At 39.2% G+C, this 27,999-nt stretch overlaps 1 protein-coding gene across 2 annotated transcripts; it reads left to right on the top strand.

Moving 5' to 3' along the window:
- The first annotated feature begins 130 nt into the window (after positions 1–130).
- Positions 131–27,267, top strand: si:ch211-195o20.7 (cytospin-A). Of its 2 annotated transcripts, none has more exons than XM_053510089.1 (12): positions 131–256; positions 9,674–9,737; positions 10,912–11,304; positions 11,442–11,515; positions 19,039–19,397; positions 20,819–20,900; positions 21,009–21,087; positions 21,191–21,266; positions 21,819–21,915; positions 22,635–22,751; positions 24,104–24,163; positions 25,098–27,267. In XM_053510089.1, exons 2-12 carry the CDS (start codon positions 9,698–9,700, stop codon positions 25,185–25,187), a joined length of 1,467 nt encoding a protein of 488 aa, XP_053366064.1. In that variant the 5' UTR covers positions 131–256; positions 9,674–9,697; the 3' UTR covers positions 25,188–27,267. The 2 variants fall into 2 exon arrangements, with proteins under 2 accessions (XP_053366064.1, XP_053366063.1); XM_053510088.1 differs by having other exon boundaries at positions 21,188–21,266.
- Positions 27,268–27,999: the final 732 nt, after the last annotated feature.

Here is a 27,999-nt window from a genome sequence, read left to right as displayed (position 1 = left end):
AAAGCAAGTGCATTTGACTTAATTATGTAATGAATGTTTGTTATGGTTGTGTGACTGTGTGAAGTATTGGAGTTTTGCACCCATTGGCCTTCCACATCCGCTTTATTTTTCTCTCCCCTGCATTCTGAAGCTCCAGTGCAGCTGAGAGTTTCAGAGGAAGGCAGGATGAGATGAGGGGCAGAGTCACTTTAAGATTATGGAGAACTTCTAGAGCTTTTATAAAGCCAGAGACCACTGGAAGCCTCTTAAGGAAAAGGTTTGTACATCAGTTCTTTCACAACAGTTATGTATTTTGTGTGTGTGTGTGTGTGTGTGTGTGTGTGTGTATTAGATAGAGCATAATCTTTGTGCTTTCTGTGTTAGACTTACACTAAGCAGTCATTTCAGTCAGTTTTACGCTGTGTGTTCATTGTGTGTGTGTGTGATTACTTACAATTTTGTGCTTTTTAATCTTTTTCAACACATTCATGTAGGCTGCCTTTAACTTCAGGGTTCTTCATATGCCTCATTCCTATGGTTATTATTATGCATTGTAATTGTCAGCCTCTAAAAAGTCAGGCATGCATGTACACATAATTCGTATGCTTCTTCATGTGAATAAATACTCTACGAGACTCGTTTGGCAGGTACTCTGAAGCTCTGAGACACTTGTACGTACTGACAAATGTTGAATTAGAACATCACCACACCCAAAGTGACAGATGTCACTCTCTAAGCCGTCATTTCTCAGCGTCAATTCCTATTATCTGAGCAGGCTAAAAAAAAATTAAAAAACCATTAAGTGATTAAGGATGTTAATGACGTGTTAGTTTCGGTCTCATTCAGGCTGTGATGTCAAAAACGCAGGTCAAACATGATGGGAATTTCGGGTTAGTGATTCATTGAAAAAAAATTATAACGCAATTTAACAGATTAACAGAGAGAATCTGAGCTATTGGGTTGTGTTATTCATAGTTGGAGCTGGATAAATAGGGTAAATAGTTGGCAGAAAAGAAGAAAAAAAAAATCTTCACCCATCAGATGTATTTGCCGTAATGGAAACACAGGTGTAAATGTAACACATTGGCAGGTATTTGCCTTTAACCTCATAATTTCTCTTCACACCATAGCTTCACCAGTGACCAGTGAGTCCAACACAAGGAGAGCAATAAACTCAACCTGAGCACTAAGAACATTATAGATGTGCCTTGTAGTTTAATCCAAAATTCGTACTGTATGTTCCTGGACAAAACGTTGATGTTTTCAGAAGTGCGTCAAACAACAACAACAACAAAACTATATACGTCTACATGGACAATATTTATTCAACCTGATTAAAATCAATTCGATTAAAGATTACAAGTTAACTGTTTACATGGAGGCTGATCTGATAAGATTAGTGTTTACATGCTCAAAGCATTAAATCAGAATGCAACTTTTTTAACTTTTTTGACATCTGCCTGCTGTGAAGCGTTTAATTTTCCAGTAATACAACAGAAGAAGTATTTTTCTTTAGCTTTTAGGTTAGGATAGATAAGGCTAGGCTTCCAATCTTTTTTTGATGAATCCGACTCTTTGTGTTATGATTGGTTATAGAATTCAGTCACATCTATGATTGGTTAGATGCTTCTGTGCGCCAATCAGTGCAATTAGCCAGAGTTCCTGATCAGAAGTGGAAGCAAATTTCCCTTCTGGATTCTTGACATATCATCTAATGACTACCAGAGCACACACAGGTGAGCTTAAAAATCCTTCAGAAAACCTATGGGTGACATTACGAATGGTTTGTTCAGATCTTTTTATACAATTTATGGACCAGCATTGTCTTTTTGATGTGCTAAATTCTTTCCCATTCAGTAAACTTGAATTTCTGGGTGGTACATTTTAGAGGTTTTGCTGCATCTCTGTTATCATGGTTGAAGATTATAAAAGCCAAAACCAAACAGCTATTGTTAGCGCATCTTACAGTATAAACCTATTTGGCATAATTGACGGAAATTTTGCCAAAAGGCATATTGAAAACAGAATTGACGTGCGGTAGAATTTGGTTATGCGAATAATCTATAATATTACACTAAAACATCCTTTCCTACTTGTTGTTAAAGGGGTTCTCTTGAAACATGCTGACAGCCTTTTGCATTTTTATGCAAATTCAGTAATCTGGATTATTTAAATCCTGCTTAGTTTAGCCAGAAACATATTTCCTGTCAGTACATTACACAGAAACAGCTTCATTACGTTTTACAACACATGCAGAGAACAGAATTCTGTAATGTCTCTAATATTTGATCTTGGAGTACTTTATTCTATAAATCAAAAGTATTGCATGACCTAATTCCCCTAGAGGTTTCATTGCAGCAATGCAATGCAAAGGCGGCTAGTTATCACTGATGGTTTTAATATGTTTTTTATTAAAACACAAGATCCACTTATGAAGCAGCTGCTTCATTTCTAACAGACAGGAAATAGACAGACACAGTATCTCATCTTCCCTTAGCTTGTCCTCTCAGTTATACAATAGCCAGTGATTTAAGAACCTAGCTAATTTAAGGTTCCATATTAGGTATGCTAATGTTAGCTAGTTTTTTTTTTAATGTTAGCTAGTTTGTCAGCAAGCTTGACTATTAGCTTACATAATATAAGAGACCAGTGTTAGCTAGCTTGCTAGCAAAACTGACTAAATGTTTAACTTAAATAATAGTTACACTAAGCTTAGCTAACATTAACACTATGTTATCATTAACACTAATGTTAGTCAATGTAGTATGTATTTAATTCCAAGTGCTAGCTGACTAAAAACCTATTTAAATTACACAGTTGTTGTTCTAGGGTTAGCTAGCTAGCGTGCTAGTGCTGCGTTTAAATTACATATCACCAAGTTTACTACAAGCTAAGCAGCACTAAATGCCCTGTTAGCTAGGTTTATCTTAAAATAGGATTGACTTTACTCTCTGTTATCATGTTTTTTGTTGGTACATTTGTGTGCACTGATAGATAATGGTCATTAGCTAAACATTTTTTAAAACCCCACAGATTTCATAACCAATTTCATGAAAGTGCTTTTGTATTTTGTGCCATCCCCTACACAAAGGCCAATTCCACCATTAAAAAAAATAAATTCCGCTATTCTGCATTTAATACTGTATATTTCACTTTTACGGTTTTTATACATTTTATTTTATTTAAATGTTCAGGACCATGTCCTAAGCTGTTTTAGAAAAATAATCATTGGTATGATAGGGAGCGCAAGGGACCAGTCAGTACGATGTTATTGCGGAACCTCAGTGCCGATTCGATTTGTATTGTGATTCTGTAAATATCACGATTTTATAAATATCCCTATTCTATATTATTAAATTAACAAGTAATTTACTTCCACCACACAGGTTGCTTTGCTGCCTGCCCATGTGTAAATAGTTTAGAGCACAGCACCTGTAAGATTATAGAGGAACCTTTAAAATTTGATCACCTCAAATTCATATAAATATAAAAAAAAATCTAATTTGTGTGGCGATACATGAAAGGCCACACAAAAGAACCACAATGCATAACTGAATTTTTGGTATGGTATAGAGTCACTGTTACCAACCTGAAATTATTTATTTTCACAGGATATGATTAAATATTATAATCCACTAGTACAACAGAAATTTACAAATGCTAACACACACAACTACTTGGCACTGGTTTTTCTGACGCAACCCTCCCATTTTATCCGTGCTTGGGACTGGCACTGCATCGAGTGGCTGGGGATTGGGCGTTATATACATATATATTGTTATATATATGTAAAAGAATGACTTGTTGCATGTTTAACTTGTCATTGTAATTTTAGATTTATATATGCCATTTGGCAGACCATTTATCAGACCACTGTCTTGGTCAATAAAGGCACCCTGATACTGGTTCACTACGAATAATAAAAAAATTTAAATAATAGTGCTATCAGTCTGTTATGGAGGTATACACAGACAACTGACATTATCAGAAAGAAGTTTTTTATAGAAATCTGTATATAGATTTACAGTGGCAAGAAAAACTTAAGTGAAACATTTGCAATTTGCAAAAAATGTGATCTGATTTTCAACAAAGTCACAAATATAAACAAAAACAATATTTCTAAGCTAATAAAATGGTAAAATGGTAGAAAAAGTAAGTAAAACAGTGTTTTAATATTTGGTTGGAATTTCTTTGGAAGCAGTAACCTTAAGCTAAAGCTTCCTGTAACTGTGGATTAGACTTGCACAACATTCAGGGCATTCTTTGGACCATTACAGAACTTAGAGAACTGCCTCAGCTTAACAATATTCTTAGAATGTGTGTGAACGGCTCTCTTGGGGTCAGCTTACAGCATCTCTATCAGGTTGAGGTGTGGTTTCTGATTGGGCTGCTTCATAAAGAGAAATTTTCTTCTGTGTTTAGGGTCATTGTTTTACTGCATGACCCAGAGTTCTTCCAAAGTTCAGATTGCAATCAGCCACCATGACCTTGTCTTGTAGGATGCCTTGATAAACTTGGTAGCAATTTATTTTCCCCTCCACAATGGCAAGGACTCCAGGTCCAGAAGCAGCAAAGCAGCCCCAAATCACGATGATGATCTCTACTATACCTCTGTGTTGGGATGATGTTTTAATGTTGGTATGCAATTCTATTTTTATGCCATACATGGAGCTGTGTGTTCTTCCTAAACAATTCTATCATTTCAATTCATCTGTCTACAAGACATTTTTTAGTAGTGTTGTGAAATGCCGAGGTGGTTTTTGGGAATGGCTTCATTCATGGTGACCTGGCATGGATACTGTGCGTGTTCAATGCTTTATGTATGGTTGTCTCATGAACTATCATGTTCACCAGCTCCAATGAAGACTTTACCTGTAACCCTAAGGTTACTTCATTCAGCATTCTGTGTTGTGCCTTTGGAGTGATCTTGGCTGGGCTGCCACATCAATGGAGAGTAGCCACATCGTTAAAATTTATAGACAGCTTGTCTAACTGTGGACTGATTGATATCTAAACTTTTTTAAGGTGACTTTGTAACATTTTCCAGCTACATGCAAATCAAGGACTCGATCATAGGTCTCCTGCGAACTCTTTTTTTGTAAGGCATCATCTAATGCTACATACGAATAGCACAAATAACTTGTTTTATAAGTTAAGTTAGCTCTAAACCACACTTCTATTCTCATTTCATTAAGTAAAATGGTTTGCTAAATACCCGACTCCAGTTGGATTTTGTTGAAATCAGAAGCATAGTGTTTCACTTAATTTTTGCAGCATCACTTTGCATGTTAGATAAAAATCAAAAAGACTTATGATATCATGACTGTTTTATCAGCTAGGAAACATTGTTTTGGTTCATATTTGTGACTTTGTCAAAAATTAAGTCAAATTTCATATGCCATTTGTCAGACCATTTATCCAGACCAACGTACAAAACTGCCTTTCAGTCTTGGTCAATAAATGCACCCTGATACTGGTTCTCTATGATTAATAAAGATAGTATGCAGAATAGCCAGTTAATGCAGAAAACAAATGCCATGGTTTACTTGCCACTATACTGTATAATTATGTAAAGCATTCTCCGTGTTAGTTGTTACTATAGAACCACACCTTATGCTGTCTTTTATCCATATTTATTATGTATATACTGTAAAATATAGACAGGCATACATGTACATCTCTTCACAATGCTGTCTCCTTCACAATCATATACAAAACTATACAAATGTCTTGAGTCCCCCTTATTCCTTCATATTTTGCTTCCAGACGTTGCATTTTTAATGTAGTCTTGAGGAATAGTTCTCCAGGCTTCCAGGATCTTTTTTTTTTTTTGCCTCTCAGGAAACTAAATAATTCCTCAAAAACTCAGGTACATTGACTGGACTGAATATGAGAGATATATTCAGTCCAGTCAAGGTACCTTAGTTTTAGAGAATTTTTTTTCTTAAGCCTTACAGTGACCTATGAATCATTCAAGCATCCTAAACATCCAACCTAAAGCATAACCCAGTAAGAAATAAGTGCAGATGATGACGGATGATCAGATGATGCTGAGTGCTTGGAACAAACAAGAAGGGAAAAGAGGTTGCTGCAAAAACAACCAATTTTTAAATTGTATCTTTAGGCACTTTGCAGCCTGTCGCAGTAAAGCATTTGTTACCATTTCGTTAATTCAATTTTATTTAATGTAAAATGAAAAAAATAAGGGCAAGACTTTGGCCCAGAAATGTGTATCTGCCCCATATATATCCTTTATATTAAGCCTGTGCATAAGTTCCCCCATAGTCTTTATCTGCATACTGTATGTTATTTATTGTAAATGAGCCACTTGGCTATGTGCATGTACTTTGCACAATGACAATAAGGTTTAATCTTGAACCAGATGCATTTCTATACCTTTGCTATACACTACTGTTAGAGCTGCTGTTATAGGAAACGAATCAACACATTCTTACCAATCAGAATCCAGAATTAAACAGTGCTATGTTAAAAAAAAGAAGAAGAAAAAATCACAATCACATTCAGTCTGTTAAACAGACAGCTATTGTGCTTTATTTTTCAGTTGCTTTTTACATACCGTAATCATTATACATGGATTGAAGGCATGTCATAACATGAGTTTCAGTTTTTTCTGTTAGCATAATGCAACTTTATCAAGAGTTTTACTTGGTGACTAAGAGAAAGGAAAAGTGTAAAAGTGAGTTTAGCGTAGGTGTATGAGGTGAACTTGTTAAAGCTACAGTAAATACATGTGTAAGCCAAACAGGTAAATACCGTAAGAATAAACACTAATGTAGGATTTCAGGAGTATAACCTCACCACAGTGCAGCCTAATGTACTTTTATTGTTTAAACATATAATGTCGTGAAGTAGTTCAGCAGCAGAGGTTGATGATTTGTGCAGTGTGTTGTTGAGAAGAAACCATCATGTACTGTACACTGTGCGTCAAAACCATGATTTTAAATCTTTATGACGCTAATTCTTTCTTAATTGAGACAGTATAAAAGGTAAAAATACTCCCAAATACTGTTAAAAATTACTCATAATTGAGATGTGCCATGCAGTAATGCTGGCTTAATAACCCTTTTTTTTTTTTTTAAGAATTCCTTAACTATTAATCCATAAATATGATGTGATCAAGTTGGGTACAAAAACAGATCAGATCCAAAACCAATGGGTGTTAAAGACGGAGCTGGAAATATACACACAGGAAGCTGGTATGCAGCGTTATCTTCAACTTTTACGTCATACTCTGAGCGAGTCACACTTGTTACACTTGTTTCCCCGAATCGGACTGTTAAGCGTCTACAGCGACAGCGTGATCGACAGGCTGAAGTAGGGGCTACTGACACATTACCGCAACTTGCCCGCACACCAGCGTGTTACAGGTGGACCTAATGTACTGTAACAGTAGTCAGAGTCATCAACTTTTATGTCTTCCTGTTACGTAACAATACGCCTTGTCGTCATCAACTTTACCGTCATACTCATCCCACACTGAATGCACCCGTGGCGCACATCAGGCCGAGCTCATAGTTAAAGCATTTTGTAGGTTGGTGTACCCAAAACATGAGAAAGGAGGAACGAATAGAACCGAAGCGAAAACGAGTATATCAGACCAAGCTCCTAGCTACTGAAACCCCGGATCAGATGCAGAGCGTCTACAGCGAGAGCGCATATGACAGGCGGAAGTAAGGGTTGGCAGAACATCAGGACATCCCTAGCCTTATGTGAATAAATGAAAGCTCTATTGATGTGTGTTTTATTTTAAAATACTTGATAAACCTGGCTATGTTTGGTGAAGTGTTAATTGTTGGTGTGGTTAAGGCTTGCACAAATGTTAGCTGAAAACACAACGTTGGGTTTTGCTTCAGAAACAGTTCTGCTGAACAGCCCCTTTACTTACACGTTCATTTGTTCCATATGCACCTCAACCATTCCTTCATTTTTAAAAGAGTATTACTAAATTACACCTGACTGTTAAAAACAAGTGAGCGTGAATTTAATGCACAATATATTTTAGATAAACGTGCAGTTAAATCCTTGCTTCTGGTGGTAATTCATCTCTTATAACAGCAGCTCTGATATTCTGAAATCACTGCTTTATATTAATGCACAGATTCATTTATAGTGAGGCAAAATGTATTTAGTCAGCCACCAATTGTGCAAGTTCTCCCACTTAAAAAGATGAGAGAGAGACCTTAAATTTTTATCATAGGTATGCCTCAACTATAAGAGACAAAATGAGAAGAGGCTCTTTAAGAGGCTCCTCTGTCCTCCACTCGTTACCTGTATTAATGGCATCTGTTATCAGTATAAAAGACACCCTCAAACAGTCACACTCCAAACTCCACTATGGCCAAAACCAAAGAGCTGTCAAAGGACACAAAGACCTGCACCAGGCTGGAACGACTGAATCTGCAAAAGGGAAGCAGCTTGGTGTAAAGAAATAAACATTCAAGTCCACTGATAATCTCCCTCGATCTGGGGCTCCATGCAAGATCTCATGCTGTGAGGTCAAAAAGATCACAAGAACTGTGAACAAAAATCCCAGAACCACACGGGGGGGCCTAGTGAATGACCTGCAGAGAGCTGGGACCAAAGTAACAAAGGCTACCATCAGTAACACACTGCGCCGCCAGGGACTCAAATCCTGCAGTACCAGACGTGTCCCCCTGCTTAAGCCAATACATGTCCAGGTCCATCTGAAGTTTGCTAGAGAGCATTTGGATGATCCAGTAGAGGATTGGGAGAACGTCATATGATCAGATGAAACCAAAATAGAACTTCGTGTTTGGAGGAGAAAGAATGCTGAATTGCATCCAAAGAACACAATACCTACTGTGAAGCATGGGGGTGGAAACATCATGCTTTGGGGCTGTTTTTCTGCAAAGGGACCAGGACGACTGATCCGTGTAAAGGAAAGAATGAATGGGGCCATGTATCGTGAGATTTTGAGTGAAAACCTCCTTCCATCAGCAAGGATATTAAAGATAAAACATGGCTGCAACAGTGTGTGAAAACATTGTGAAGACTTAGAGAAAACATTTGACCTCAAAGGGTATATAACAAAGTATTGAGATGAAATTTTGTTATCAACCAAATACTTATTTTACACCATAATTTGCAAATAATTATGATTATTTGTACAATGTGATTTTTTTTTCTTATTTTGTCTCTCATATTTGAGTATGATGATGAAAATGACAGGCTTCTCTTATCTTTTTAAGAAGGAGAACTTGCACAATTGGTGGCTGACTGAATACTTTTTTGCCCCACTGTATTTTTACGTTATCGTATCTATAGTAACAGCTTTTTGACAGAGATGTGTACAGTGGATGCTGTGAGATGCATTTAGGGAACATGTAAAGAAGGAGTCTCTAGACTCCTTGAAACTTTAGCGATTAAGCTGTGACTTTAGGGTTCAGGACAGAGGAAGTTGAAAAAAAATGTGATTTTTTTTTTTTCTCTTTAAGAGAGAGAATAAAATAAAGTCTGCAAATGAATGTAGCTATGATAAATGAACATGGGTTGTTTTACATGTACATGTAAATGTAACCGTAAACAGATAAAAAGTATGACGTTCTATACAGCAATTACTCAAAAATGTTTCCTTGGTTATATAATTTTTGAGACGTTTTTTAAAATGGAACGCAGACGTTAATAGACATGGTTTATTTTTATGTTTTTTCAGGGAGACAAGCTGAAACTTTGCAGCATGGGGAATAACCCTGGGAAAGAGCGGCAAGGATCCATCGGTAACACACACACACACACACACACACACTCACACACGCCTCTGGCTCTTTCCTGGTTTAACCCCGATGATATCCAATAGGAATTCAGCACCCGATCATTCTGAGACCAGTCTGAGAAATGTGGCTGGCAGTTGCTGTAACAAATCTAATATTCCAGCGACTCTTTCCCTCTCTCTCTCTCTCTCACACACACACACACACACACACACACACACACACTCTGTTGTTCTGCATTCACTTAGAGATTAGGCTGTGAAGCCATCAGGATTACTTTTTCACACCCACGCTTCACTCCGTCTCTCCTTTCCTCCTGCTCATATTCTCACTCTTTTTCTCGGACATTCTCTCAAATATACCAGAATTTGTCTCCTCTCTCAATAGAGGGAGAAAAGGAGAGACTAATGTTAAAGACACTAAAAGAGCTCCACACATCAGCACGTCTCCATCAGCAGACCCACAATGCTGTTCTGGACAAAACCACACGGAGCTGAACGCTAGCGAGATCTATGCAGTCAAGGAGAAGACAGTCATTTAGTGTTCTTTATTCTCCTCATGCCCTGCTGACTCAGCACAATACACTCCCACACACACACACACACACACAAAGAAAGACAACACAAACTGCACAAAATACTGTGATTTTTAATTCCGTAAAGTGGAACAGATAAAAAAATGAATAAAATAAAGACACTGGCACAAATGCAGCCCTAGTCTTCTTAACTGGGATTGACAGGCGCTGGCCACGCCTCCTCCACTGAGGCTGACCGGTCACGTCTCCTATGCTGGGACTGACGGAGGCCACGCCTCCTACATACCAGTAATGACAGAGCCCATGACTCGCTTCCTTCACTATGACTATCACAGTAGCCACGCCTCCTACACCAGGGCTGACAGAGGCCACGCCTCCTACATGGCGACTGACACAGAACCCTCCCTCCTACATGGCAACCGACACAGGACCCTCGCCTGTTTTGCACAGTGCAGACCCACAGTGGGCCTGACAGAGGCCACGCTTTTAAGCTTGGCACAGAGAATAACGAGGCCAGACCTCCTACACTGGGACTGACTCAGAGGCCATCCATCCTACACTGGGACTGACTGCACCACGCCTTCTACACTGGGACTGACAGGTGCCACGCCACTACGTGCTCACTCTGTCACTTTTCTCCCACAGGTACAGCTGATGCGTTTCAAACTCCTCCCACATCTCCGACCTCTTCCCTCCCTCCTGTTTTACCTGGAAACGCCCAACTTCTCCCAAGCCCCACCCACACAGACCCCACACCCTCTCCTGAGGCAACACACTCCCCCACTGCAACTGGCCCAGACGGCTGTCTATCATCAGACGGAGTTCGATATGAAAACAGAAAAGCATCTGTATCTCTTCAAAAGCCCAGTGATGGTTCAATAATCCCCTGCGAGCCAAAGCCGAATTCAACGTCCACATCACCTGTGCAGGTGGAGACGCCCTCTGCTGTTGAGGGAGAAGTGGAGCAAGGGCTTCTACATGAGTGTGTGGTTTCGTTAGGGCTCTGTGTGACAGATGAGAAGACACACACACTTTCGGGTAAGTTAGCGTAGTTTGCAATCTTTTCATTTCTTCTAGGCTCCACCTTCCAGATGAGGGTCAGGAAGTGATGCAAATGACAACGCAGTTCCAGATGTATGAAAGATTGTATATTTGTGTGTGTGTGTGTGTGTTAGATCTGCTGCGGTGCTTTCTGACTGAGAGGGAGCAAATGAAGGACGAGTTGAGGAGTCTGAAGGAAAAAATGCAGGTGAGTCAAACCTACTCTTTGTTCTCCTGCCACTTTCTTCTCTCTCTTCATCCTTCTTTCTTTTATGTCTTAACTTTGATGTCTTTGAAATTCCAAAAGAATTTAACCTTCAACATCTTGGACACTAAAACCACCTAGCACTGTACTGAACCTGATTACACATATAGCAGCTTTCTGTGTGTGTGTGTGTGTGTGTGTGTGTGTGTGCGAGAGAGAGAGAGAGAGAGAGAGAGAGACACTAATTAAGATAGAGAGCCTGAATGTGCTGTAAACATCCCATAATACTTAGAGACAGAACAGAAGGATTGTCAAGACAAGAGAGTGAGGAGAAAAAGGGAAAGTATTCTCTTCACGTCATGCTGAGTCAGCACAGCACCACACACACACACACACACACACACACACGTTTGTACTGTACATTCTGTACCATATTAGATGTATTACTGCATACTACTAATGGTATAAAATAGTACAGGCAGTATTATATTAGAACCTGCTGAACGTTTGGTAGCCGCTGTGGTACCTAATATTCGCTAGATTATTGTTTATTAACCTTTGGAAAGCACTATAACAGAAGAAAAAGGACACTGCAGAGGGTACAATAGCAGGAACCTTGTAAGTACTTTGGCACTTGGAATAATCCCACAGTGGCACCAAGCTTGGGAAGTTATACAAACATGATACCAGTTTTACCATACTATATACATGTTATATGGTACGTACAGTACTCCAGTAGAAGATATTTCAGTCGGTATCCTGGTATGTATTTTAAAGCTATTGCTTCTTAGCTAGTGGTAAACAGTGTAACCCGTGTCGGCATAATAATCCATCCATCTATCTATCTATCTATCTAGGTTCTTCTGTAGTCTAACTAGGCACCCTGGAGGCCAGTGGTGACCATTGTATTTAATCCCATTTGTACAACCTCCGGTCAACATTCACACATTACAGGCTAGTTGGAAATACCAATTAGTCTGATCTGCATGTCTTTGGACTGTCAGAGGAATTCATAGAACCCAGAGAAGACCCCTTTCCCCAAGCATATGCAAACTCCATGCACACAGACCGGACGCGGGAATCGAACCCAGAACCTGGAGGTCCAAGTCGACAGACAGTGCTAACCACTAAGTTACCGTGCCGCCAGGCATAATAATGATTAATGATTGTTCTGGACTCTCTTTTTTTTGTTTTGTTTTTGGATTTATCCCCGATTTTCTCCCTAATTTAGTCATGTCCAATTCCTCCCCGTCACTAGGGGGCTCCCACATTAAGGCTACTTCCCCTCCCTCCGCCTGCGTGAGCTCACAGACGCCCCTGATTGGCTGTAGAGCCGTAATTAATGTGGGAGCACTAACTACCTCTTATCCCAACCCTCTGAAAGAGCTCGGCCAATCAGCTCTCTCTAGGCCTTCGGCTGCGAGAGGTTACAGCATCACCCGGGAATCGAACTCGCAATCTCCGGATGAGTATTAAAAATAACCTTCATACGGGAACTCTCTCTCACACACACACACACACACACACAGGTGGCCATAAAAATAGACAGAGAAAGAAGAAGAGAAAAGTCTGATGATGGAGGGATGATGATTAAGTACGTCTAGCACTTTAACTATCTATTTACTTTAACTATCGCTTGAAATATGAGAAGGAAACTGCAGGAAGTGATGTCATTCCCGGAAGTGCAGGACAGAAAGACAGGAGATAAGGGGTTGTTATCTATGGCAAAGTCCTATGGGACATGTGCACCACAAATAAGGGGGTACTTCCTGTTATGAGTTCTGTGTGTGTGTGTTTGTGTGTGTGTGTGTGTGTGTGTGTGTGTGCTGCTGATCAAAAAGCTCAGTGTTTTGAGGACGAATAGAAAAACAGATAGAAAGAGGATAAAACAGAGAGAGAAAGAGAGAGAGATGCACAGTGAAAGACAGATTAAAAAGAGAGCGAGACAGAGAGACAGAGTGTGAGAGAAGAAGAGAGGTTAAAGAACTGAAGTACTGATTTGATTGACAGAGTAGAAAGGAAATGTGGTAGAGGACCTAGAGGACAACGGAAGAAGGGAATGCTAGGGGAAATGGGACTTTAAAAAGGGAGAGACAAAAAGAGTGAACATAAGAGAAAGACAGACTATATGAAGAAAAAAAAGGGTGTTTATGGTTATGATGGTCAAAGAGAGAAAGAGAGAGAGAGAGAGAGATCAGGAACACCCAGAGGGACAGAAAGAGACAAAAGTGAAAAAGATGAGAAAAGAGAGCGGAAGATAGACAGAGAGACTGTGAGAGAGAGTGGGGGAGGACAGGGAGAGAGAGAGGGAGAGAGGGAGAGCTTATTAGGTTCCTCATGTTCTCTGAGTGGAAGCGACATTTCTTCACCTCTCTCTGTCTTTTGTTCTACACTAATTTCCTCTCCACCCCCTCAACTCCAGCCCTGACCCACCCGTTTGTGTGTGTGTGTGTGTGTGTGTGTGTGTGTGTGTGTGTGTGTCTGTGTGTGTCTGTGTGTGTGTGTGTGTCTGTGTGTTCAGGCCCCTCTGACTCTTTTCTTCGACACCGTTGGCTGATTTGTGCCGGACTTTGGACAAATGGAATGTAATATCACCTCTCTCTCTCTCTCTCTCTCTCTCTCTCTCTCTTACATGGTCTCCTTTAGGTCCTGTACCATCATTTCAATAACAAAAAGAATGAAGAAGGGTAGTGTGTGAGTGTGTGTGTGTGTGTGTGTGTGTGTGTGTGTGGGAAGAAGGGAATTCTTTTCAGCTGTTGCGAGAACAAAACTTTTTTGTTTGGTGAGTGTGAGGGGGCAGCGGACGACCGTCTAAGGAGCTACATAGTGTGTGTGTGTGTGTGTGTGTGTGTGATTCCCCTTTCCAGAGCCTCACACAATGTTCAAGAGCACAATCAGTCATACTGTGGACCCCAGCTAGAGACTGTGTGTGTGTGTGTGTGTGTGTGTGTGTGTGTGTGTGTGTGTGTGTGTGTGTGTTATAGTAGCTATAAACACTCCTTCCTCCAGTTTTAATTATGGTCTGAAAAACATTGAAGCTGTTTTAATTAGACAGTGAATAAAGCCAGTCAGTTACACACACACACACACACACACACAAACACACACACACACACACGCTTAACTCCTCCTCTTATATCAATACAGTTATAGCAGTACAGTATGTTCTCTCATCCCAGCAGCATTTGGGGTGTGCACGGTGTGTTGTGGGTGGTCATGCATATCCATAGAGCTACATATACACACACGCGCACACACACACATACACACATACACACATGCACACACACACACATGCACACACACACGCAAAGGATCAGTTCCAGATGGACACTGGTGGTTTCCAGGAAGAGCTTTCTGTTCTCGACCAAGTTTACATAGAAAATGAGTCTTTAAGATCAGATCAGTGTGTGTGAGTGTGTAAGTGTGTGTGTGTAAGTGTGTGAGTGTATGTGTGCGTAGACCAACTGTCCCTATAGTGACTAGTCTCAATGAAGATTTATATTAGCAATAACTTAAGTATTGGATGTTTAAGGCTAAAGTGTGTGTGTGTGTGTGTGTGTGTGTGTGTGTGTGTGTGTGTGTGTGTGTGTGTGTGTGTGCGCGTGTTTATTAATCAAAGGCAAGAGGCCAGGGTGTGGAAAGAAATTACCCCATAGATGAAGATCTCTCACACACACACTCATCTTAGTCTATGCTTAAATTTCCTCTGTTTGTCACGTGTGTGTGTGTGTGTGTGTGTGTGTGGGTGTGTGTGTGCGCGTGTTATCTGTGTTGGAGTGGGTGCGGTTTTCCTGAGTTTTCCCAGTGTGTCGGTAAACTTTCTTAAAATGATCGTCCAAACACACACACATACACACACACACACACACACACAAACACACACATAATTTTCTTGTCTGTGTGTGCGTGTGTGTGTGTGTGTGTGTGTGTTTTATGCCACATTTGTCTCCCTGTCATCTACATGTTTATACAAGGATGAGATAAAAGCTGTAGATTACAATGTCTTTTAGGTATGCTTGTACAAGTGTGTGTGTGTGTGTGTAAGGCGATGTGTCCCCTAATCAGCTCCAGCTGTGAGCTCTATAAAGACATTAGTTATGATGAGGAGTTTCGCTTTGACATTTCCTTTTCCTTATCCTCTTTCTCTCTCTCTCCGTTATTTCTTTTCCTCATTAACACTCACATGAAATATAAAAGAAAGTGAATCATCAATTAAGGTTTTGATAGTTTTAAACTAAGGACCTAAAGTTAAAAGCTGCTGAGAAATTGTAAATTTAGGGTTTTTTTTCTTTGTAAATAAACTTTATCAGGATTAATATAAGCCCAAGATTATAGACTTTAGACTGTAAACAATTAGATGCTGCTTGCATCTTCCCAAGTGTAAACTCAAAAGTAGAAGCTAATAAATATATAACCGGATAATCAGTAGAACTGTGAATCAAAGGTAGACTGTTGACTCAATTCAAAAGCAGTAATCGTTACCTGATTTGTAAATCAAGCAGCTAGATTTCTTACAGGTTTTAAAATATTTACCACAACTAAAACTATTTAACAGTTATTGAAATGGTATGTCTTTTTTTTCTGCCAATCTTCTGGCCATACTCCAGTCCAGTAGGTGGCGGTAATGCACCATCTCCTTCTAAACTGAAAAAGCAGCGATACTTTTTCAAAATGCGAAAAGCTGTTTGTACAATGAACGTTCAACTCCAACTGGGCTGAAATTTGCACAATCAACAATGTACTGTATGTTTCAATTGTTTTTCAAATTAGTCTTTTAAATTTAAGATCATTTAAAGCCTAAGTAATGTAAAAATAAAAAATATAACTGCGCAGCTTAGACATTTCTGTAATATAATAATAAATAAGATTGGACAATTAATCGAACCCTGGGGAACACCATGTAACACATTCTGTCTATCAGATGCCAAATCATCATCTTTGAAACCAGCAGACAGCCGGATAAAAAAGGCATATATATATATTTTTTAGGCTTTCTTGCTGTTCATTATCAAGTGAGTCAGTGACATCGTTTAGTGCCTTTATGACTGCTGATGTTTTGCTGTTTTCTTTCATATAACAGATTAAAAACCTGCTATCACTCACTCACTCATTCTCTATAGCGCTTATTCTATACAAGTTTTGGGAGGCCTGGAGCCTGTCCCATAGAACTCGGGATCACTCTGGATAGGATGAAAATCCATCGCAGGACACACATGCACACACATTCACACACTCTCACACTATGGGAAATTTGAAAACACCAGTCTTTAAGCTGTGGGAGGAAACTGGAGTACCCGGAGGAAACTCCCCAAGAACAGGGAGAACGTGTAAACTCCACGCACACAGTATGCCTGTGTGGATCTCAGCTGAAGTGGCTTGTAGGCCACTGCAGTCGTTCCTGTGAATATTTAGCAAGTGGAACACCTGATCCAGAAAAATCGATGGATAACTTGTCGACTTGCATAAGAGACACATCTGTCTGTGGGAACTGTACACACAATCGTTCACCAATACCACTTGCACATTCCAGAACCTCAGCTGGAAGTTATAGTCGCATCCCTCATACAGTCCTAACCTTGCTCCAAGTCATTCCCACATGTTTTGGGCATTAAAGGAGTTCTTGGGAGGCCAACATGTCCGATGTGAAGTGGGCAATCTGACCACAGCTCCAGTGTACTGAGAAAACTTTCTACCCTAATGGTATCCAAGCACTAGTGAAACTCTGGAATAAGTGCATAGCAGGGGATCATTTAGAGAAATAATGAAAGTTTGACTCGACTTCCCCTTGTAAATAACAGAAACACGTGCCTCTTTCATGTCCCACATCCGTCTTGTTGTAGCCCTTTTTATTTGTGCCACATACCATTTATTCCTTAAATTTTTATTTACTTTATTCGTAGTTTTTTAGTTAGCATCTCAGGTCAGTGTGCATTTTACTTTCAACACGAATGAGTGTGTCATCTGAGTGCTGTGTTATCATTTGTGAGTCAAATCCTGCCTACAATATTTGCATTTGAACGCTGCATAAATATGTTTTATGTGTGTGTGTGTCTGACTACAATATGGCACATTTTTCCATAGCAGTATTTCATACAGTTACAGTAAGAATGGCAGTCAGGTTTAGTCTAAGCAAAATGGCAAGGCTTCTTCCTAGGAAGCTGATCGAGTGTCAGTTTACAGGTGATGTTGAAACTCAAACACAGCTGTTAAAATTGGAATACAGCAAAGCCAACTGCAGAGCTGAAAGGGGTGTGGATATGATATATAAACACAGCACAAGAATAATAAACCAGTGTGGACTTAAAACATTTCACTCATTAGTGTTTCATTAGTATTTCCCGCTCTCTAGTACACCAGACTGAGCGTGTGCAGTGTAGCTGTAGCGGTGCGTAACACTCGCATGCATTACAATGCAGAAAGTCATAACTAGATTCAGATGGTCTGAGTGAAGCAGCTGATCTCAGGTCAGTTTCTGTTTGAGTAATATTCATGTTACATCCCCAAGAGGGAAATAACTGTAAAACAACACATTTATTCTGAGTGATTCAGACTTGATTCATGCTTCTTATTATGTCCTATAACTATTAACTAAATCCGACGTATTAATATTTATATTAAAGGCCTGAAGTTGAATTTTCCATTTCGTCTCTGCATCATCCTGTCCTACACCCTTTTATTTTTCCATTCGTCTCCTTTTGTCTTTCTGTTGACTGTATGTCTTTATGACTGTCTGCCCGTCTACCTCTACTATATGCGTCTTTCTGTCCATTTGCCTGTCCCTTTGTCTTTCTGTAGATATTTCTATCTGTTTCCATTCTCATTTCCTGTCTGTTTATATGTCTTTTAATCTGTGGTATGTTTTGCATGCATCTCTATTTTTGTATTTCTACCCACTGTACGTCTGTCTATCTCTCTAGCTGCTGTATTTGTGTGTCTGGCTGTCTATGGACTTATGTGTCTCTGTCAACTCTCTGTATGTGCCTGTCTGTCCGTCTATCCCTTGCACCCCTCTATGTGTATACCCGTATGCCAGCCTTTTGTTTGTCTGTCTAATGTCTGTCCATCTGTCTGACTGTCTGTCTACTTTATTTACCTGTCTGCTTGCACGTCCTTCTACACACTACCTGTTTGACTCTTTGTCTGCTCATGTTCTATTATGTCTGCCTTATATTTGTCTGTGGTATCTACCTGTCCTTGTCTTTGTTGGTCCGCTATCTTGTCTGTCTATCTTCTGTCTGCCTGTCTGTTTGTCTGCATACTCTGTATATTTACCTTAATATATTTATCTTTCTGTCTACTGGTTTGACAATCTTTTCATTGATCCACTTGTCTATCTACCTGTCTTTCATATCGAACAACATCTGGCATTTCAAGAATTGAGTATTAATCATGCAGTATTTCTCCTTCAACGAACAACGGCTAAAAATATTCTCACCCAAGGGTTCTTGGTGCAGTTAGGCATTGTATATTTTCTAACACACTAAAAACAAACACTTCGTGTCTGCTTGTATGTGTGTGTCCAGACAGACCACAGCGAGTGGCTCCAATTCCAGTCTGACCTGCAGGTGGCGTTAGTGGTGGCAGACCGGATGAGAGCCGAAGCTGAAGAAGAACTGAGCGTGCTCCGAGCGGCACGGGAGAACTGGGAGAGGCAGCTGACCAACTCCCAACAGGGTCAGCGAGAAGTTGAAGGACAAGTGGAGCGCCTAAAAGCAGAGCTCGAACAAAGAAAACAAAGAACTGGCCAAAGGTTGGAGCCTCCCAGTCAGCAGGGGGCGACAGAAGGGTGTGCAAGGATCACTGTGGGAAAACAGGGGGATGAGCAAAGAACAGGGGAGGAAAAGAGGAAAGAGAAAGTGATGGAAACTACAGAGAAACTAAAGTTAGTATATGAAGATCTGTAATATATACAGTTTCCATCCACTTTAAACTGCATTTAAAGAGAAAATGATGTAGTGTGTGAGTGTGTGTTATGTTGTGTCCATGACTTTGGCTGTGTTCAAGGACTGTATTTAACTAACTCTTCATGGTGTCTGTTCAAAAGTTCCCCTTAGGAAAATCCCATTTCATTACTTTTATTACATTGGAACTACTGAAGGTCAGTCTTCTTCAAGGGTTTAGGGAGCAAGTCGGCACAGTTAGATCTCAGCACAAAAACTACCCTAGAAAGTTTGGCAATCTGAAGCATTTACCTGTTTGGGCAAGCTGGAGAAACTTTTCAGTAAGGTAAACAACATGGGAACATGAAGGTTTATGAATATTACATTTGAGGGATCATTTGACCAATGGAAGGTGGAGCCCTTGGAATATAGGGTTTTGAGAACATAGAGGTTTTAAAATATAAAATTTGAGGAATCATATACCCATGATAATATGGAACCCTGGGAATGTAGGGATTTTGGAATATTGAAGCATGGGAATATTTGGGATTCGGAATATACAGTAGGGTTTTAGGAACTTTGGGCCAAAAGAACATGGAGAATTAAGAATATAAGTTTTGAGGAATCATTTCACCATGGGAAGATGTATCCTTTGGAATAGAGGGCTTTGGGAACCTTTGGGAGGACTGGAAATATGAGTTTGGGAATGTTTGGGTTTGGAAATATTTTAGGAACTTTGTGCCATGACAACATGGAGATTTAGGAATTTAAGATTTGAGGGATCTTTTGACCATGGGAAGATATATTTCTTGAAAGCATGGACATATGTTTTGAACATATTGAGCCCTGGGATGGAATGGAAATGTATTCTTTTGGAAACATTTGGGTTTGGGATGATAGGGTTTTGGGAACATATAACATTTAAAATATAAGGCGTAAGGGATTATTTAGTCATGGGAATATGTAACTCTGGGAATATAGGATTTTGGGAACATGGAGGCATGGAAATATGAGTTTTGGAAATATTTGGGTTTGAGATTATACATCTATGAGAACTTCGGGCCATGAGAACATGGGGATTTGGGAATATAAGGTTTGGGAAGATAGAACCTTTGGAAATTCAGGGTATGGGGAATATGAAGGCATGGAAATGTATGGTTTCAGGGCATGGGAATATAGGATAACTGGGCATGGGAATATAGGATCTGGGATCACTGGCCATGAAATAATTGAGCCGTTGAAATATAGAGCACTTAGAACATGGAATCATGAAGATATACGACCACAGGCACAATTTTTTTCAAAGAAATAAAACCTTCTGGTGAAGTTCAGTTAGTTCTAAATAACTGAATCTACATTGCTGTATTTATCTCAGGATCCTCAACTGGTTCTACTCTTATGGTACATCCCATTGTTTTTACAGAAAACAGTCAGCGTCTCCCTCCAGCCTATTAAATGGTACATCCCAGACTCCTTTAGCACTGAACACAAATCCTCTGAACAAAGTAAGAACAGATCTGTGTTTTTATGTGTCGTCTATGTAACAGAACATGTTGTACACTTAAAACCATGTGAAACTTTGCATTTTGTAAAACGTCCTGTGCTTATTTCAGAACAACAATCTAACAACAACAACAACAAGAGAAAGACCAAATATGGACCAGCAGGACAACTTGATTAATTTATATAAAGGTATGCTTTTTACACAAACCACTGCTAATGTATTGAATTGAAAAGATGTTAAAGTTTACTCTGTGTGTGTGTGTGTGTGTGTGTGTGTGTGTGTGTGTAGTAGATAAAAAGGAGGACAATCCAACTTTACACCTGTCTCCTGTTATAGACCTTTCTCCAAACAAAACTAGCAAGATAAAGTGAGTGTAAAGTAAACATCCTTTGTTTGTCTCTTCCTGTCCTGCTCCTCACTCCCACTTTCCCATCTTGCACTTCACTCACAAGAACACCGAGACTGTGAATCTTCACTTGTACACATTCTGTAATTTATCATGACTCATATTCAAGGTCATGGAGCCGTTCTTTTCTTCAGAACATTCTGACGTCTTGGGACGACCCCGGGGTCAACATGGAGGATGTTTAAAGCGCATGAGACAGCTAGAATGTAGCGTGTAGTTGTGAACTTCTATAAATATCATGTTTGTGGTCAGTAGGTGGAAGCCCGTGTGTGTGTGTTAAAGGAAGGATACAATAGGAGGCTTTTTTTTTTAAAGTCTTCTAATGACCTTCTAGTGCAACACTACTGTACACACAGCTAATATTTTTAAAAGGCTTCGGTGTTGTTGTACAGATTTAGTAAGCTGCAGGTTGAAAAAAAGTGAATGAGCTCAGTGCATGAGCCCTGTACTGTATGTATCTGCTCCTTCTGGATTGCAGCTGAATTTTAGGATTCACCTCTCGTCTTTTAACAGGCCTCAGGAGGACTTCAGTAAGCTGCTCAGACGTCACGGAGGATCCAAACGCAACTCGCTACTGCGCTGGAGTCAGAACAGAACCAGCGGATATAAGGTTCACTACTTCGGATGAATCAGTACTTTAATATTTGAATATTTGAAATCAATATGGCTTTTACAGAAAGTTACCAATCAATAATTGATTATTAAAAGGCGGCTCAGTGGTGTAGTGGTGAGCACTGACGCCTTGCACACCTCCAGGATCGGGGTTCGATTCCCACCTCTGTGTGCATGCTTGGTTGGTTTCCTCCGGGGTCTCCAGTTTCCTTCCACAGTCCAAAGACATGCAGATTACACTAATTGGTGATGAGTGAATAAGTGATTATTAAAAGATGCAACACACTTTTTAATGGTTCATAGTTACATTTCATGTTGAACACACACAATACAATAGATTCCTATAATCATTTACATTATGGCAGCTATAAACAGTTCTTCCCTTATTACCCTCTCTAGTTTCCTCTCCTGAAATGAATCAGACAAAAACATATTTAAGAAACCTTTTTGTGTAAACTAGTCTAACATAAATGTGGTGAGGCCCGGGTCCAGACTTACACTGAAAAAAACAATAAATCAGTGGTGCTGCGAATTTGCAAACTATCTGATCTCTAATCAGGAGATAAAGTCACAATGTGACACGTGTGACATGACACGTCTTTGCATCCCGTGACAGTGTAAAGACACCAAAATAACTGACATAACCTGCATGTTTAAAGGTCTCTATGGTTCTCCGGTTGCTCTCTTTGTCTTATTGTTCTTCTTACTCTCTTTCAGAACATCGAGATCACAAACTTCAGCAGCAGTTGGATGGACGGCTTGGCTTTCTGTGCCGTGTACCATAGTTATCTCCCGTCACACATCCCCTACAACACACTCAGGCCGGAGAACAAGGTAACACACCCACTCATGTCGAGTGTTTGCAGTTGACATCACCACTTAGCCATGACCCAGTTCCAGCTGTCTGTTTTCTAGACATTTAATCTCATTTCTAACTTTGTGTCTATAAAACCACAAATGCCAGACAAGTGTTGCACAAAGAATAAAAAAAACATTGAGAAGTAAGGAATCCCTGCTGAGTCTGACCCAGACCACAGACCCAGGTGGAAGTGATTATACTGGTCTGTTCAATATCTCTAACCTGAGGGACCGCAGGGGACGTCACTATTTCTGCTATATGCTCTTCCTGGACTCCTCGCTTAGATTGTAATCTTATGAACATTCAATGTGGTAGAGAGGTGCCCCGACCTGTTCATATACTCTACAATGGCTGTACTAAAAGTAATACAAAAGTTGGCTTCACGTTCTGACGAAGGTTATTTTTAATTGGTTGACCCAATTCTCAAATTCTGTTCGGAAATCGTCCCTGTTGCAGTTGATAGTTTCCCACTGCGCCATTTGTCTTTAGTGCTGCTTTCCCCTTCATTAAACGCCTTCACCCATCTGTGCACATCTTCATAAACGTTCTCCAGCACAGTGGGAGAACATCAATATTTAAGAATAAGTTATGCACACTTTTGCATTGCTTTTGGTGCAGCGCTCGAACTTTGTTATACTAAATGTACCCACAACTTCATTCATGTGGAATTTAATTGCACACTCATAAATGCGTTTTAGAAAATGTACGGCGCCATCTGTAGAATTTTAAGATGAACTAATGTTTTTTTTGAATGATAAGGGCGTTTTCTATTTAAATTTCAAATGAGCATATTTTTTCTTCCCGTGGGCTAATTGCAATGACACAAAGTATATATGTTACCTTAAGCTCGGCCAAATACACCTGGGAAACCCCTATTTAAATTTGTTCAGTAGTTTTTATGTGATGTGTGCACAAACAAACAGACAAACTCATCTCCCTCCATGTACAGACATGCCAAGTTTACAGTTTTATTATGCGTAGTATAGAAGAAGATAAATGAAACTTTTAACACTTGGAATGTCTAGTGGATGGAATTCATTGGTCAGCCTGCTGTTGGTCTTCTCAATTCATTTGAAGTTAAGTTCACAATTAACACAGTTACTTATTTAACAATGTTGGTGATTGGTCAAAAGATGCTGATTGATTGAACGACATTTTTACAAAGCAAAGGTTAATATTAATGTTCTCGATCTGATAGTTTTTGTAGGAAGAGCTTACTCACAGCGACCTGTATAGCAATAAAACTAATTTAAAAAGTGTAATTGTTGACGAGCCGAGGAAAGAATGATAAAGATGATGATGATGATGATGATGGTTTTACCCCCAGAGAGAAAACCTCTTGCTGGCTTTTCGGACAGGAGAGAGTGTGGGAATTGCTGCGTCACTTGTAAGTCATTATACACCATGAAAGGATTTCTATGATGCCTGTGAACTTTAACCTAATTGCTTTATTATGCCCAAGAATTTTATCAACTATGATCTCCCTCATAAATCTGCATGTGCTCCTATAAATTCCTTAAATATCTTTCGATAATAAAGATAATTAGTATGTTTTAATCTTTTTCATAATACTACAAGGGGCGTTCATGTCAAAGCGGGACTTTTGATTGCGCAGAATAACAGAACACAGTTATGAGATTAAAATCTCTCTTTATTTCTCTTTATATAATCCCCGGCAAAACTAATACAATTATCCCAGTGTTTCATTAGTGCTTGGACACAATCAAGGTAGAAAGTTTTCTCAGTATGTCAGAGCCATGATCAGACTGCTGCCTGCTTTATTTCTAAAATGCTGGCCCCCGAGGAACTCGCTTGGAGTGAGGTCAGGACTGTACGGGAGATGTGGCAATAACTCCCAGCTGAGTTTCTGTAATGTGCAAGTGGCGTGAGTGAATAATTGTGTGTACGGTTACCACAGAAAGCTGCGCCTCTTACACACGTTGGCGAGTTATCTGTTGATTTTCAAGTTCCACTCGCTGAATGTTCACAGGAACGACGACAGTGGGCTCTGAGCCACCTCGGCCGAGATCGCCGTACTGTGCTTGAAGTCTCCCGTAAATGTCAAGCGCTTTTATGCCTTTATAAAAGTTCTCTTCATAAGGCATATCACAAGTCTCAGTTTGACTTGAACACTCCTTATAAATGGTCCATGTCCTTATTAATGCAATGCTTAGGTACATTAAAGTACACTTACTTAGGATACTTTATTTTAGTTTTAGTTTCACCACAAATGCTTTCTCACGAACGATAAATGTACACACTGCTCTCTAAATGCCGAGTTCGTAACCAGACTGTTTTTTTTTTAATCTCTTTTGTTTAAGACTGCAGATGAGATGCTGAGGACTGAAGGCCCCGACTGGCAAAGGGTTCTGGGATACGTAGAGAGCATATACCGCCATTTTGAGATGTGACCCCTGGAACATTAATTACCCCACATTGTTTCCTTTGGATTCATTTTGTTTCAAACTACTTCTCAGACTTCGGCGAGACGTTCTACAAGCCGGCTTTACATTAGAGCTCCACCGTGTGGAGAAATTATTATAATGTGGAAAAAAATATATATATATCAACAAGCAAAGTAATCTGGACTGAGTTAGAGCACAGAATAACACAATTTTCATATTTCACATTAGCATTCCTGGTATAAAAAAAAAAAAAAAACCTATAATATTAGGATGAGAATTAATCAGTAAGATATTTTTACCTTATTTTCATTGAGGTAAAAACAACACGTTCATGTTTGTAAAGCATGCAGTGGAGGAACTGTGAGTGTTAAGTGTGTGATAAAGCCACTTCAGAGTGTGTTAGAAAATAATAATCAGCAAAACATGTGTGTCACAAGGCTGGGTTAATATTACACTATCAAAGTGCATTATTTTCATATAACAGCAAATCCCAGGTTGCCAGATCTTAATGAGTAATCCCCCATGGGCCGTGCTAAAAAACCTGCCCACTGGGACTAAAAACTAGCCTAAATTATATCAGTACTATAACATGTACTGTAACATAGGTTTAAATTTAAAACATGCATTTTCATATTTAGTTTCATTAAAATTTACCTCATTTTTATTACCTGCTCATGACATTTTTCTAGTGCAAGGTGATAATAAGTAGCCAAACTGGGTTGGTGTTTTATTTCTCTTCAGCCACAGTAGTTTCCCATGATTATTATAATTTTTTTATTAAACAAAATAAAACATCAAATACGTGACATACAAAAACAAGTTAGTTTCTGTTTTCACTTACAGTGCAGCAGTTACAAACAGTTATTTAAAATGATAAAATTAGGATTATTGACCATTTAAATCCCTGCACCTGACCGGTTCCTGTAGCCAGGAAATCTATTAAGATAATTGTCACCTATTTAATAAACTAAACAATTCAGGCAGAACTTGGTAAAGATTATTTTAAAGCGGATTTCCAAAAATATAAGTAATATCGTACTAAAGAGTCGATATAGCACTGAGAAACTAACCCAGGAAGTGAGCTAGCAATCTGACGATGGTGACCTCTGGTGGTATGATATGGCCTTTACCGCGGGGGTTCGTTTTTAAGAACACTGTTTTGGCTATGGATTACTTTTGGAAAAGCAAATTTCCAAAGAATGTTAGGGCAATTTGTGAAAGACTACACTATAGATGACTACTGTACTGTATCCAACAGTAAAGTATCCACGGTATTGCCTGCTAAAAATACTGTGATGCTCTGTTGTAGCCCAGTGTCCATGCATCATTATATCACTCGCGCCAAGCATGAAAGTGAGCGCCAGACATAACTGCGTTCAACCCTACAAATGCATTGGAAAACACGCTCCTGTGACATCACGTCAGTACGTTTAGTGATGCTAAATAGTTAGCAGGCATTTGCAAACATTTGCGCATGGCTGTCTTTAGATATCATTTTACCTTATCTGATCATTAACTTCATTTAACTGATCAAATCTAACTTAAACCCCACCCTTGCAGACCCTGAGGCGCTGGTGATTTGGCTGTCGTTTCAGGCCTGGAGTTTGTATAAAAGCTTGCATTTGGTAGGAGTCAGGTAACTGTGAGTCACTTACTGGTGTATTTTCAAAGGTATGAGCACTGATAAGATTCTTCATGTAAAGACAAGTCCAGGTGTTGTTATTTACGCACTCATTTTCATTTCACGCCACTGTTGGACTGACTTCACTGAAACAGCCTGTTTTATGCAGTTACAAGCATTCCCACACTTCTACGATAGTTCATGTATGGCTTTTGTAGTGTGATTTATCAGAGAGGATGAGTGTGTTGTGACTTTCCACTGGAGGAGGACGGGATGCATCATGTTTGGATTCACGGCATTGTACAGAAAGGACCTCCTGGAAAACATGGACTTTAGAATAAACTCCTTTATTGCATTTCTTGTTTGTCTTTGTGTATTAACAATTAAAGTGCCTTTAATGTGATGTTAAAACTTCAGTCTTGTGCCAAAGTCAGTAACATTATTAATAAAGAAATATTTTCTTTATCATGTCTTTATACTGTTTGTGATAGACTGTTTGAACACAACCTGTGAGCTAATTTAATTTTTATTAATTTTTTTCGTTTTTCAAACGAGTCGCTTCCTTGAGTCGGCTCTTTTAGAGGAACAATGTGAGTCGACTTGCATTATGAGTCATTCTACAGAAAAGTTGAAATTTGTGTGATAAAAATATGCCGGAATGTATTTCTTCTCTTCCACTATAACTCCTTTAATAGCAATAACTTAAAAGTAAAGCTTAACACGTTTTAATTATTGTACATTTAATAACTGGTGTTACGTCTCTTCCTGGTAACACCAATGACGGTAGCATCAATGATAATTTAGAGAAAAATCCCAACTATTTACAAAATACTTCCTTGTGTAAGACCACATGGTTTCCAATTATGTCCAAATCGAATCAGTTTTATAACCTGTTTTTGATTGTTATAATTATAAAACGAGTAACACCAATGACTGACCTAATATCTTCACAAAACATTGCGAAACAAATTGTGACATTTCTAAAGAAATGAAGGGAGACATCTGACATAGCTTTGGCATTTATCCAGTACTCTTCATGAACAATTAAAAATTTTCCCGGTGTATTTTAAAATAAAACTATTTTCGTGTAACACTAATGCCATTGATATAGTTTGGGGTGTATTATTCACTTTAGTCAATTATTGTTTCATGATTTTATGGTTTTTACTTCTTTTATAATTTTTTTATGTTATTGTG

Source organism: Clarias gariepinus, chromosome 13 (genome assembly GCF_024256425.1).
Source record: "Clarias gariepinus isolate MV-2021 ecotype Netherlands chromosome 13, CGAR_prim_01v2, whole genome shotgun sequence".
NCBI classification, from domain to species: domain Eukaryota; kingdom Metazoa; phylum Chordata; class Actinopteri; order Siluriformes; family Clariidae; genus Clarias; species Clarias gariepinus.
The sequence above is the reverse complement of the archived record's forward strand: the minus strand, read 5'-3'. Positions and strand labels throughout refer to the sequence as shown.

Excerpts from the sequence above, each read along its gene's own strand:
- si:ch211-195o20.7 (XM_053510088.1), top strand. The coding sequence starts at position 9,698 with ATGGGGAATAACCCTGGGAAAGAGCGGCAAGGATCCATCG. Across the intron at positions 11,305-11,441 it reads GAAGACACACACACTTTCGG|ATCTGCTGCGGTGCTTTCTG; the intron begins GTAAGTTAGCGT and ends TGTGTGTGTTAG. Across the intron at positions 21,267-21,818 it reads AACAAAACTAGCAAGATAAA|GCCTCAGGAGGACTTCAGTA; the intron begins GTGAGTGTAAAG and ends GTCTTTTAACAG.